At 37.3% G+C, this 15,470-nt stretch overlaps 1 protein-coding gene across 1 annotated transcript in view; it reads left to right on the forward strand.

The window, feature by feature from the left end:
* Positions 1-15,470, forward strand: part of LOC124777887 (adhesion G-protein coupled receptor G6-like) — a 206,878-nt gene that overhangs the window by 168,002 nt on the left and 23,406 nt on the right. Inside the window, exon 9 of the mRNA XM_047253432.1 lies at positions 4,962-5,083. Within this exon, the coding sequence (XP_047109388.1) occupies positions 4,962-5,083 (122 nt within the window). The remainder of the gene's footprint in view (positions 1-4,961; positions 5,084-15,470) is intronic.

Consider the following 15,470-nt stretch of genomic DNA (forward strand, 5'->3'; position numbering starts at 1 on the left):
CCCATGTGCAAAGCTTTAACTCCTCCCCCCCCTCTGCTGCCGCCCCTCCCTCCAACCCCCCCCCCCCCCCACCCAAAATGCCCCATTGCCTGGAGGCAGTGCCCATATGGATATTTTGGCAGAGACAGTCGCAAATAACTTTCTCACCTCATGGCTCTCTCAGTTTGGCTGTCTGATGGATGTGACCACAGTCCAGGGCCAACAATTTGAGTCCACCTTGTTTTGTGAAATGACAGATTATGTGATTTTGTACATCATCATACAACCAGCTACCATTCATCTGGCAACAACATTTTGGAATGTTGGCATTGAACTTTAAAGTCCACCCTGATGTGTCATGGTTATTCTTGTTTGTCCTTACCCCTCATGTTGCTCAGTTCACTTGCAGCATTCATACCTGATATTGGTGCATCCACTGCAGAGTTTGTGTACAGTGAGTGTGTCTGGCTACCTTTGAAGTTCTTCAACCAACAACAGGCTACCTACCTTGAGATCCTTCCTTCCTCACACAGTAAATCAAGAACTGCATTTCCAGTTTCCCATCCACAGCATTCCCCCACCTCCACCCCACAACACCCCTCCCCCATTTTTGTTCACAAACATTTCAGTATGTGCTCTCATGTTATGCAATGTATGAATCTGTCAAGGCCCTTTTGAAAACGCCTTGTATGGGTCCGTATCTGGTTTTGGATTGTTGTGTCCACACGGTGATAATATTGGATATTGCCAAATTTACCAAGGTTTCCGTTGAACACATTTGGTTATTGCTGAACTTATCAAGGTTTCTGTTGAATGATCCAGGCAGATTTTGCGGTTCAGTTTGGTCCCACTATTGTCACTTGACACGTCACAACACGCAGTGGCTGACCTACTTAACTGTCAGCAGGCAAGTCTGTTCAGCCACTGCTTACGTTGATGGGTGCAACTGCTGACAAGGCTACAGTGTCACTGGACCAGTCCTCACAGGACGCTCACTTGATCTGGGAGAATTATATGGCATAAATATCCATTTATCCTGGGAGCTCCAATCTGTGAGGGGCAACAGGGGGAGGGACTGTGGGTTTGTAATGCAAATAGTAGAACATTAAGGCCAAGAGAAAAGTGTGAATAGCTTTGTTTCACTTACTGACAAGTTCTTTAGTTTATTTTACTGACTGTAATTGTCTTCTTGGTTTATTCTGTAACATGTATCATCTGTTGAGGGATGCATGTATCCTTTTGGAAAATTAATAAAATGTTTGTTGCTAATATTGTTCATATTTAATCATGAATCAACATTCCCACAGCCTCAGTGCACATTTTAATAAAACACTGGCAGAAGTGCTCTTAATGTACATAGATGGAAAAATGTGGATAAATGTAAATTAATGCAGATGAGTAGGAAAACCAATCCTGTAATGTTTGAATACAATACTAGCGGTGTGCTGCTCGACACAGTTACATCAGTTAAATATCTAGGCATAATGTTGCGAAGTGATTTATTGGAAGAATTCCACAAAATTGTAGCTCATGTATAAAGAAAACTGCATACAAAACACTTGTGCAGTCTTTCCTTGAGTACTATTTGAGTGTTTGGGATCCACACTAGGTCAGATTAAAGGGAGACAGTGAAGCGGTTAAGAGCTGTGCCAAAGTCTGTTGCTGGTAGGTTTGATCAACATGTGAGTATTGCTGTGTGAACTCCAATGGGAGGGAAGAAGATGTTCTTTTTGCAAAATACTGCTGCGAAAGTTTAGATAACTGGTATTTGTGACAGACTATACAACCATCCTACTGTCACCAACGTAAATCCTGTGTAAGGATCGTAAAGGCAACATAAGAGAAATCATGGCTTGTATGGAAATATACAGATAGTCGTTTTTCCCTTGCTCTGTTTGTGAGTGGAACAGCAAACGGAATGACTGGCAAGCTGCCCTCCACCATGCATCATCTGGTGGCTTGCAGATGTTGAACAGAAAGACTGGGATATAATGCTGCCTGTTGTGACATTCACATACAGAGGGCAGACAAAAATATGGGAACACCACAGACACAACACATTATCATGTTCCTGATGGTGTAGGAAACCCACTGGAATTCAAAACACCTTCCAGTCATCTCAGAATGGATAAATACAGGTACTGTATGGTTTTCAAGGGAATCTTATACCATTCTTTGTGCAAAAAAAGTGACAAGTTCAGGTAACAATGATGGAAGTGAATAGCAGTCATACATCATTCTCTCTGAAGTAGACCACAAAGACTCAATAATATTGTGGTAAGGCGACTGTGGTGGCCAGGAAAATGCAACAATTCATGCTTGTGTTCACAAAACCAGTCCTTAATGATGCAAGCTAGGTGAACAGGAACCTTGTTGTCTTGGAACACAGCATTGCCAATGGGAACAAACATTCTACCATGTGATAGACCTTATTAGCCAAAATGGTCAAATAATCTTTGGCAGTACCATGGAATACTGTGATTTGGCTGTCAAAATCAACACTGAACCCCCACTATGTTTCACTCTTGGGATGTAAACTCGACCACAAATTGGAAATGGGTTTAACATCCCATAAATCTGGAAAGGATGTGAAACAGGATTTATCAGACCAAATGACTTTCTTCCACTGCTCCATAGTCCACATTTCATGGATTTGGCACCACATTTTCCTATTATGGCATGTGCAGCACTGGTGTGTCATTTTGGAATTTCAGTTCGTCCTGCTATTCCCAATTTATGGAGCACATTCCATGTTGTTTTGGTGTTTACAGGGTTCACAAGTTTGACATTCATTTCTGCAGTGACTTTTGCAGCTGTCACCCTCTTATTTTTCACCACAATACTCTTCATCGATCATCTGTCATGATCACACAACACACACTTTAGTCTGCATTGTGACTTAGCAGATGATGTTTTTCCGCTTTCCCTGTATGCAGTACAAATCTTTGATATGGTGGCTCTTGAAATAACAAACATTTTGGCTACCTTGGTTATGGGAGCAGCCACCATACAAGTGCCAACAAATTACCCACATTTGAATTCACTTAGCTCTGATGTAATGCACTCAAAACAACATAGAACACAGTTCTAACCACAACTGACACTTATAAACATATTGAGAACATTGCAGAGAGGCCGTTCATGGTCAAATACAACAGAGCAACCTGTAGACTTGGTTAATATCTGTATGTATGTTCAAGCAAGCATTTCCGATGGTGTTTCCACATTTTTGTCCAACCTCTGTACAGTACTACAAAGCAAGACACTATGGGTCGCACACCATTACTTCTGGTGCATGGTGGAGAGAAGGAAACAACAATGGATACTTTGTTTCCATTTCATTTTGACAATTCTGACATGCATATGAATATTAGGTAGCCAGGATAAGGACCATAAATGTTATAATGCCACACACTAGACTGTTAGATACAACCAAGGTGACCTGTTGTGGATATTTATATGTGTGTTGAAAGTTACACTATTATTAAAGCAATATTTTGGTTGATACTAAATCATTCATCATTTGTCAGATTCCACTGGCAAAGTTGAAGGTGAATATCCTAAATTGAGGAGACAAAAAGGGCAGACACTTCACCCATACCGTTTGCATGAAACACTATCATATTTGGATGGCACAGATCAATGACAGGAGCTTCCAACATAAAGGAAATTAAGATATGAAGATGAGTGTGATGCCTCAATGGAAGTAACTACTCTTTAAAGTCCCAAAGACCATTAGTGTATGACCATAACTAGATCCAGGTACAAGACACTATAGTCCTTTTCTAACTTCAAACCAGAGGGTCTCTCTTTTGTAAGGAGGGGGAGCAATGTCACACTTTGTGTTATCATTTGTGATATAGCAGTTATTGTCATGGTCTGTAAACATGGGTCACCAGTTCAATTCCAGCCTCCTCCAATTATTTATCGTTTGATATAATTAATGGAAAATTCTGTGACTTGATGATTTGTGGATTATGTAATTTGCTAAAACATTCTATTTTTGTATAAGTAAGTGCTCCATCTGCTGAGGCATGCAGTTTAGCTCTGTCTGTACCTTTGTATTTGCTTAATAAAGGTGCTTTCAGTGTAGAGTTTTACTTCTTGTTGATGATGTACTCTCATAACTGGTACATGATTTCAGATTCCATATGGCAATATCATTAATACACTACGTGGTGTAAAATGCAAGATATCTCAGAATAATTCAAATTTTTCTGTATTTGACTATCTGCTGCAGTTTATTGAATACTTTTTTAATTACTTGTGAATAATTTTATCTGAAAAAAAGTAGAGAGAACTCAATTATTTACAGGAAAAGTATTGTAGCATAGTGGATATAATCTTTTAACATTAATACAATTTGATTTTTTATTCTGAAAAAATAAGAACAGCATTGCATTTGCATGCAAGCATGAATATGCATTCTGCTCTCCTTACTTAAGATTTTACCCACAGCATTACAATAATAGAAAAAATTACTGAAGAGAAAACTCCTTTTTAAAATAGATCATAAACAAATCAATAGGACATTAAATTTTGATCTTCCTCACAAATACCTCACAGTAAGTATCACAAATTGGGAATTTGTTCCCCTGGAAATCATGGATACACTTCATTACTTGGTTTTACCAGATTTCATATGGTATATTTGCATCGGTAGCATTCATTTTAAAAAAAATTTCAGGGTAACATTAGGACATGTGTGAATTTTTTCCTTTGTACTATATATTTTACAATTATTCATATTCAAAGAGTGTAAACATTAATTTGAGACACTTTGTGAAATGGAACTTTCTGTTTAGCCTATAATTAAGATTTTCTATATTGAACATGGAATACAAAATAGATAAGTGAAAAGAAGTTCTAGCTAATCTGTTGAATGATTTGATGATGCAACATTTAACTGTTGAAACTAAAGTGTGAAAACACTTAGAGATATTTAGATAACTGTTTCATCCAAATGTATGTCTATCCTACAGTACTGGCTGTCACTCCAACATTTGCAACACTTGTCTTCAATCTACAAACGGCAGGATGCAGACATCAAATTCGAGGTCTCGCTTTACTGAAAAAACAAGACATTCATGAGATACGCAGTGAGGTAATTGAAAAAATGCTTCATAACATTCAGTAATAGTGCTTCTAAATGATAAAAAACCTTTGTATATAGTTCCTGCTTGACAGGATTTCTAGAATATGAAGCGTGTGTTTATAGTTGGATAGAAATAGAAAGAGAGACGTAAATTTCTACCTGCCGAGTGGCAGCAGCCACACACACTTACTACACACATACACTCGTTTCAGAACCAGAGGATTCTTTATAATAAGGAAAAATAATGATAAAATGATAAACAACTTGCACATAGGCGTACTAGGTGTCATACTTTCCCTCTGCCCAACAATGGAAGAAACAGAAAGAGACCTTAGTATATGGTACAATATCACACATTTCACAGTTATTCACTGAGTATAAATGTGAATGTAAACATAGAACTGAATGGAGATAGGGTGGTTATTTATGAATTAACAATGACAATCATTGCCCAGCCTACCCAGTACAAACGTACTATTTTTCTTCATGAAATACTAGCTTAATGATGCAGTCACCTGACCCACACCAGCAATAGGATTAAAAACACTTAGTTGATCTTAGTTGGGATAACAGCTGGGTAACACCTATACCAGGAGAACCATGAGCATGAGAAATTTATTCAGATAAAAAACAAACAAAAACAATATTACAGTAATGGAAATTACTGCTACTAAAAGTTAAGTTCAGCATTAAATGGGATACACCACACAAACTTACGAGGTTTAAAATTATTTTCAATATAGATTTGTTCTTGATGCTAGTATCAAGATATTAAAAACTTCCCCTCTGATGTAAAGAACAAAACATGGAATCTGAAAAAATAGGAAATATGTCACTATCGGTGGAAGCATTTGGGCACATGTTTGGTTGCGAGTGTGAGACTGTGTAATTAGAGTAGAAAAAAAAGAGGTAGCCCAAAACTGAATCTCTGAGCTAATACATGTCTCTGTATAACACAAACTTGTTGGCTGTAGGTGAGTAATTGTCTTTCCTTGTTTTTATGTATTATTTTGATAAAAATATTTGATGAAGATAAATAACTGTGAACCATACTAAAGCTGCTTCAAAGACCATGGACTTCTGTCATTTACATACTCATGATTTAAGCGGCATGCAACAAACATCAAATGGCATGAAGTGTACTACGTGTTTGGATATGCAACTGATTAGCATTTCAGTGCAATGGCACAAAGTAGATAGTAATAGTGCCACTTACATTCTATTTATAGGGAAAGATTACGCAACAGATTTCTCATTTGGAAATTACATCTGAATGTTGTTTGTTTGTGAGAAGATTGAGTTATGCCTTGAGCAAGGAGCAAAGTCTACCTGCACATGTCAGAATTTGACAGTGGCAGGATCACAGCCTATCAAGACAACGGTTTATTGTTTTGCAATATTGCTTCTTGCGTAGGTCAGGATCCCATACTGTCTTGAGGAAAGTGGGCTCAGGAGGGCAGTACTCAATACTGTTCAGGATCTCAAAGGTCTCACAAGACAAGCTCCCAACAACAAAGATGTATTGCAGGAGTGTACAGTCATGTCATGTAGTGTGAATCAAGAAGTGACTTTGTTTGCAGTAAGACAACACCTGAAGCACCATGGACTGTCAGCATGGCGTTTTGGCTTTCATTGATGAGGCTTCAAAGAGACCCCAATGATAACACGGAGACAGCAGTGGCAGCACTTTTCCGTTTCAGGCACATCCCAGTTCTCTGTACAGCATCACAATGGATGTATCCAGGTGTGGAGGCTACAATGTGAGGGAATATTTCCAGACTGCATTAGTCATCATCATAAGGGGCCAGCATGTGACGCGATGTTATGGGGTGCCACAGGGTACACAATGCGAACACCTCTAGTTCACAAAAGAAGGTCATTTACTGAGCTTTACATTTCTGATATATTAAAGCTGGTGGCTGTGCCTTAAGATCTTTAAACAAGATAACACAAGACTGCATGTCTCAACCTGACTCATTACAGATGATGTTCAACTGCTCCTCTGGCTGACATGTTCTGCAGATCTCTCTCCCAGGCTACCACTCACCACTGTAGTGCTTCAAGAATTTCCACATAATTTCCAGAACCACTCATCCTTCTACCATCTTGAACACACAATAATTTAAAAATAAGTGTGAGAGAATGTACATACTGCATGACACATGTTTGTGTGTGCAGGCTGGAAAGAAGTCACGAGGTAGACACGACAGTTTAATGGCATCGACAAGTGTTTGCCACTCATGCCACGGAAGTTGGATTGGAAGAACAAGGAGTGTTTATGTATCTTATGGTGTTTTATATTGTTGATTATTGTAAGAAGAGTAAAAGAAGAACAGCTGAAAAATTTGGTAACTATACTTCAAGTGTTGGACTTGCTAGAAGCAAGACACGTTCACAGGTTATGTGGTTGTAAAAACTATGCTATTGTAAATGTATTTAATTGAGCCTAATGCTAGATGAAGAGAACTGTTTCCTGGAATTGGATTTGGCCTAAAAGTTCAATTGGTGAAAATTAATAAATGCAATAAAAGAGAAGACATAAGAAAGATATTATGGTAAAAGAAAAGAGAGAAGATTCCAACGTACTAGACTAAGAAGAAATATGACGAGAATAATTCATCAAAGAAGATCCAGTGTGGGGAGTAAGCAGGTCTCACCCACACTGCAGGGACACAGACAGCGAAACCAGCCTAGGTCCAATGACACCGGCACCCGTCGCTGATCACCGGTGCTGATTCCACATACACTCGCCGACGGTGAAACCAATATTCGATGCCTGAAACCAATATTCGACACCACTGGCACCAGTGCAGTTTACCAGCATTGATGATGCGTTCGCTCACCAACGCAGCTAGAACTCTATGCTGGGTGGGCGCAAGACAATAACTGTTTGCATATAAAGTTACAGAAACTGTTGAATAATAGACTGTTAGTATAGTTATTATACTTAATGTAGAATATTTTTTATTTATTTATTTATTTATTTTTGATGATCACTAGATCAAAAACTAAGAGAAATATGGATAATACACAGAGAATTGGGGAAACTTCAAAACCAGCCATGGCAATGAAAGTGAGTAACGAGGTGCCAGACTGGTCCGAATTAGCGAATTTGATCAAAACTTAAAATAATAAAATAGATAAACAAAGTCTTAAATTAGATTCAGTGAATACTCAATTAAATAATAAATTGGATGTTCAGAATGAAACTTTAGGATTGTTAAGTGTTAAGGTAGATTCACAAAGTAAAGACTTTAGTAATTTATGTGAAGGTATGGGAAATTTGAAGACTGAATTCGATGCTTTAACTACTAAAGTAGAAAATTTTAAAATAGATTTGAAAGAGGAATTAACTAGTTTGTTTAGCAGTCATGTAAACCAACTGTTCATTGTCTTTAGACAGACACAGAGTAAACAATTTCATGACTTAGTTAAAAAGCTAGAATTGGATATTGCAGATAAATATAATAAGGTAGAAGCCAAACTTGGTGAAAAATTAGGATCATTTCAAAGTGAATGTAATGTTACATTTGATGCTATAAAACATAGATTACACACTTTAAAAGAGAGTGTTGAGAAACAGGACAAGTTATTACCACTATTCCAATCGCAAATTGCAGGCATCAATACTCTAGTAGATAATGTGGAATGAAACTTTAAAGAAAAACTAGCAACTTCAGATATGATAAATATAAGTAGCCTGGAGGAACAGGTAGAAGAGATGATAGATGGAAAAGTTGCCACAAGAGTAATCTCCGAGAGCGTATCTCCTGTTTTATCTTTTGAGTTTAGTAATACCAAGAGAGGTATGGATGAACTATGGAAAGGATTCATATTTATCCAGGATAATGTAGAAAATAGAACAACTTTACCTGATGTTATGTTACCAAGTAAAGTGGTGATTGTTTTGCCGTGGGGAGACTTTCACGTAAAATTTAATGAGAAGTACTGGTTTGCACTTGCTCAAGTGAATTTAATATCAGTTCCATGGGATTCGGGTGGGATCACATATGTCCCCCAAGGATGTTAACATTCTGAGTTAATGGGCAAAGTGACGACCATCGGAACCCAAGTTGTTTTAGGGGTTTCTTGAAAGACAGTTTTCTTGCACCAAATTCTCTTCAAATCTTAAACTATTCTGTAATCTACTCCTAAAATCTTAAACTACCTTATAATTTTAGTACATAGGAAACTGGATATGACAGTCAAGTAGAAAACTTGAGAGAATCACGAATAAACGGTGATCTGTAGACATGAAATAAAACAAGTAGAATATTATATTTATGGATAACGTAATATAATGTGACGAACAGAACAACTATTTTATCATAGTGTATAATTTTCTGTTTTGTACAGAATATTTTATACCTTTTGTGAGATATGATATAGATGGGGGGGTTTGTATAATTTTTGGAAGGGGTGGGTATTGTCGATTAAAACACGATTTACACCAACATATAAATCACAGCTAACACAGTACACACACCACACCTTTGAAACAACCCTCACGAACAAGTGTGACTGATTCTTCACCATTTACCATTCCATAGGGGTTGCTAAGATTTTCTTTGGGGACCTCAAGGGTGAAGGTGGGAATGTCCGTTCTGTAGCAGACGATTTAACACCATACCTCTTTTGGCTTCTCACTAAAGTACTGGTGAGGTAGGGATCCTGGGGAAGGGGGGTGAGAAGGCTTTCCTGTCTTTGGGGCTAACTTCCTTCTCTTCTTCGATCTTAGCAACCATTTCTATTTTTTCTTTTCTTACTTCTCTTTTGAGTACCTATCTATTTTCCCTCTTTCCATATTCATCTACTTCTATCGCAGAAGTCCTTCCTGGATTCTGTGGTTTCCAATAACCTACAACTTATCTCCAGATAAGAAGGCTGAAGAATCAAGCTGCACAAACACACATCATCATACACACAAAGATATACGAGTATGCAAACAATGAAACTACTAACTAGAAACCTGTCGAGAGGTATGAACCGTCAAGTGTTGTAGTGGGAAGGTATGGTTCAATTGTAATAATTATTAAGGAATGTCAGTTTAACAAATATTCTGACAATTTGTAGGATAGTGGGACTCTTATAACCTAAGTAAACATATTATATATTGAATAGTGTATAGAGACATAGTATATACCAAGCACGTATAAGTTGAAAAGTAGGGGATCACTCAAGGGACCAAAGGAAGTATTAAGAAGGATATGCAAAGTGCATAATATATTTATATTTTTACTGGGAAATATTTAATTGTAGTGTACATAAAGATGTATACTAGGGCAATGAACCATGAGGCCTACTCACAAATAATAAAGGGGGACGTACCCGACATTTGCTAACCACATAGGGCAGGAGTACCTACTTGGAGATAGGACGCTCTGTGAGCTGATGCATAGGGATGTTTTAAAAAAGGGGGATAACTACCAAAATGGAAGGAGTAAGTGCACTCAGAGGGTCAACCCACATGTAAGGTATAGGTACTGTTCCTAGGGGAAAAGGACAGTATCGTGACAGAAATCACACATTTTGTAGGAAATGTTCTGGTGAGTTTGAATTCTATATTCCACTGGCATTATTATGTTTTATGTGAATTTACAAGTGTCGAGAAGAACACTTTCATTTGCCCAGAGTTCCTACAGACTACAAACAGTCTATAATTAATGAGACTATCACGTACTAAAGAAGCAGTACAAATAATTAGAATAAAGAATAAAATACTCAAGTGTCATGAAGACTTGGAGCTCATGATTGGAAACCAAAGGCTTAGGCCCCATGACTCCTAGATATAGAAGAATTGACTCCAACATTGAATGAAATATACCCAATTTATAATCAAAGTAAAATGAAAAAAGAAAAGCTAAATGGTAAATAAAAGGGTTAAGCATGGAAGCATGGTTAATAAAAAAATGTGGAATGTATACTATGGTAATATGAATTGTTGTTACATGTTATGACTATGACATGACATAATGACTATGTATAAAATATTGTGTGTTCGAGCTGAGGGGAGGGATATGTAGTGCTTCAAGAATTTCCATATAAATTCTAGAACCACTCATCCTTCTACCGTCTCAAACACATGATTTTTTTAAAATAAGTGTGAGAGAATATACATACTGCGTGACACATGTTTATGTGTGCAGGCTGGAAAGGAGTCACGAGCACAAGGTAGACGTGATGGTCGAACGGCATCGACAAGTATTTGCCGCTCGCGCCACGGAAATCAGATTGCGAGAACAAGGAGTGTTTATGTATCTTATGGTGTTTTATATCATTGATTATTGTAATGAGAAAAAAGAAGAAGAACAGTTGAAAACTTTGTTAATTGTACTTCATGTGTTGGATTTGCTAGAAACAAGACATGTTCATAAAGTATGTGGTTGTAAAAACTATGCTATTGTAAATGTATTTAATTGAGTCTAATGCTACACGAACCGGTTGACTTGCAAAAATTCGAATATTTACGTAAGAAGTGGCGAATTTGTTCTTTGTGGAAGTTGAAATATACCAAGACTAAACTAAAAGTATTCTGCAAGTATCCACTTATTTCATGAGTAAAGAAAAAGAGAGAGAGTCTGATAAATTCCATTAACCAGCAGTATTCTTCGGTGAAGAAGTTCATGGAGATTGACGTAGCAAGCTATCCAGAGAAAAAGGCCATCTGTGCAGATCAAGTAAGTCAACTGATGTGAGAGAAGTGTGAATTTTGCATACAATCCAATTTCGCACCACATTCTAGGTCGTATAAAGCATTAGAGCACCATAGAATAATATACCTGCTCAGTTAAACTTGAGATCCAGCTGGGTTAGAGATATTAATGTTGTCAAAGGTGGCAGATCTGAGTACTAAATTTTGCACTCTATACACCCCCAAATTACCTACAAATTTAATCAGGTATTCTTTGCACTAAATTGTATATGCACAATAAGCAAAATTTTGTTATTTGCTATCCTTCCCAGTGTTGGAATTTTAATGGCCAGAAGTGTAGACCTCTTCTTCAGTCTGATAACAAGATAAAGATCCCAGATTCGAGTCCCAGTGCAGCAAACAGTTTTGACCTGTCGAAAAGTTTGAAGATGTTAGCAAATTGCCTTCTGATGTAAAGAACAGGATCTGGAACATGAAAAAATTCAGAACTAAGTTAAAACATTACCTTGTGAGTCTTCATTCAATAAATAAGCTGAATATTTAGATTTTAACATTATCACGATATGGAATGGCTGTTCACTACATACCTTTGTGAGAGAAAATTCCAGTACTGCCAATAAAAATATTTAGGGGTAGAAAAAGGGTTCTTAACTTTTGGAACAGTTAATTCATCCCTCGAGGAGTAATTAAATGAGAAATGAACTGTGTGTGCTAGCTGATCCAAAGGATGAAAAGTGAGGATTTTTAACAGAGACAGCAGCTATTGGGAATGGTGGTTGGCAGAGGGAGTGTATACATCAAACATTATGTGTGCTACGGACTGACCAGTTTGGTAATTAAGGAGGAGTTGGTAGAAATGTGAGTTGCAGCCACAAATGTGAATTTTTAAGGTGAGGCTTTCAGGGCAAAACAATGGTTAAGCAGGACCAGGGGAAAGTATGTAGAACTGTTGTGTTTCATTGTAGCAAGACCACGTTTGTAGAAGGAGTGTAAATATTGAAGTACAAGGTCAAGGTAGGTGGTGAGTTTAGCAAAAAGGGGGATACGATGGATAAGGCTTAGGCTTGTGAAGGTAGCACTATTAAGACGAAACAAGACTAGAACAAGGTTTTCATCTCTGTACATATGCAAATTGGCTGTTGGGAGATGTGCAGAAAGTTAATTGACAGTAAAATAATTTTTCAACAAGAGTTAATGATTGATACACTGTAAAGATACCTGAAAAACAAGTGAGAATGTAAAAGATGGAGAAAAATAGCAGGCAAATGATAAAGGAAGCATTTGGAAAATAAGGAACAACAATCGCCAAAGAATGATAGAAAATCATTCAACATTGAAAGAAATTCAACAAACACTAAATGCAAATTTCCCAACAGTGAAAACAGATTGCTAAATACTGAAAATGTTGTTACACAAAGATAAGAGATCACCAAAAACACAAGATAGCCAAATAAATAAAATAGATTGCTGGGCACAGGGAAAACATCATTGAGTACAGAAAGAAGATGGTGATACAAAGAAAAACAGTCACTATACAGAGAAAAACAGATTTTAAATATAAAAAATGATCACTGACAACAAAAAAGAATTTGTTTGTAATCATCATGTTGTTGGCTTACAGCATCTCAGGTTTTCAGTCATTGCTCATATACATTGTTTATTGGCTAAACCTATTTTGACACTTACATCATTCACAATAGCCCATAACACTTCTTAGTCAAAGGTTGTGTCAGTACGCAGTAGAAGCATCCATCTCCTCAAGTCTGCTACTAGCGGACATGATAGGAGAGTATAGAAGATGCACGCTCCTACTACATACTGACACAGCCATTGGCTAAGAAGTAATATGGGGTATTGAAAATGACGTAAGGGTCAAAATTGGTTTAGCCAATAAATAATGTACATGAACAATGACTGATCAAGTAACAGGAAGATGAATTCCACAAAAGCCATTAATTGTGTCAGCAGGAGAATTAATTTGAGAAAACTGTGAAATTACAAGGAGACAGACCTTACTTACCTTCAGGAGGGCATATTCCATTACGGCCAAGTGAAACAATTAGAACTGGAAAAAATGTTCCTCACTTTTGGAAGTGTTGTTTCCTTCCTCACAAAGAAATATTTAGATTTTAGGTTTGAAGATTCATGTCAACACTGACAACTTCCATTATATAGGAAAGACTATCAGGGATGTGTAACAAGTCAAGACAAGCAGCATTGTAGGTTGTTCTTGTTAAGATTTTTACCAACAAACTTTTGACCACTACTAACCCACTCATACTAATAATCATGGGAATTACTTCTAAATTAATTTATTTATGTAAATAATTTAAGAATAAAGGAGACCTCTCACCGAATAGTGGAAGCTTTGAGTTGCCAACAGACCCACAAAAAAAAAAAAAAAAAACTTCGCTAGTTTGCAGATGAATCCTACAATGAGGTAGAGAGAACATACATATGTGCTTGTGTGGGCCCTCCTCCCTTGGGGGATGAAGGGGGGAGGGCGTTGTGCACACATATGTATGTGTACTGTACCTCATTAAAGAACACATCCAAGCAAAGTTTTCATTCTTTTTTGTGTGCATGTTGGTGACACAATGTTTCTACTATTCAGTTGGTGGTCTCCTTTACTCCTAAACCATTTACATTCTGCCATAACTTACCCTACCATATGTTCTTTACACATGTTTGTATATATCAGGAGAATAACAGCTACTTTGAGAAAAGTCACTGCTCCTCCTCTTTTACTGCACAGCTGCTACTAACTTCTGAACCCTAACAACAATTAAGTAACACAGATTGCTACTCTACATGTAGAGATGGTGTTGAGTGACAGACAGGCACATATAAAAGTAGACTAGCTATCAGACAAAGTCCTTCCTCAGACATAGAAACACACACACACACACACACACACACACACACACACACACACACACACAAATCCTATGTGCACATATCTCACAAACATGGCTGCTCTGTCATCTTCAGGCGCTGAGGCCTGAGAACAATATTTTAAAAGTTTGCTTGAAACGTCATCTCAGCCAGAAAATTTCTCTTTTTTAGTGACTTAATATATTTTAAATCCTCTTTAGTGATTAGATCTTTGAAACTAAGACTTGTTGGTGGTGCATGTGGCCTCTGCTGAAGTAAATATCATGTGTCTGTATTTAGTTGATTTGGTGCATATCAGTGGGTACAGTGTTTGCCATCACTGTGAAGATGAACCAGCGATTATTGAATTTGGTGGCCAGTGATGAAATGTATCACCATTTCTGGCACAGCTAGTTTCTGGGTCTCAATTTCATTTGGATCATTACTTTTTTCTTCATTTTTAGTAATGTTCCGAATGTTGTCACATTATTCTTAGAGTATTTTATATTCTGAGCACAGGTGCATTTGTGTTGCTTTTTTAAAGACATTCTGGAGGATTTTGTGAGATTGGTAGTATGGAGTTTCAACTCTTGGCCATGCAGTCAGGACTTCCCATCACAGGATAGTTTTACCCCAGAAATTATCCTGCCCATATCCATTCTTCTGTTTGGTTTTTCCTTTGGTGTATGTGTAATGCAATTTTCTAAGTTAATGTTGGTATCTGAAACAAGTGCCACTTCTCATAAATTAATAAAAAAGGACGTCATTATGATCTGCAGTGGTTCTAACTATTTTGGCCACAAGTGAGGTCTGAATGTTGTTTGTGCCTTGAGAATGACTTCAAACAAGTTAAAACACACCAGTGACGTT

This window comes from Schistocerca piceifrons, chromosome 2 (genome assembly GCF_021461385.2).
Source record: "Schistocerca piceifrons isolate TAMUIC-IGC-003096 chromosome 2, iqSchPice1.1, whole genome shotgun sequence".
Classification (NCBI taxonomy): Eukaryota; Metazoa; Arthropoda; class Insecta; order Orthoptera; family Acrididae; genus Schistocerca; species Schistocerca piceifrons.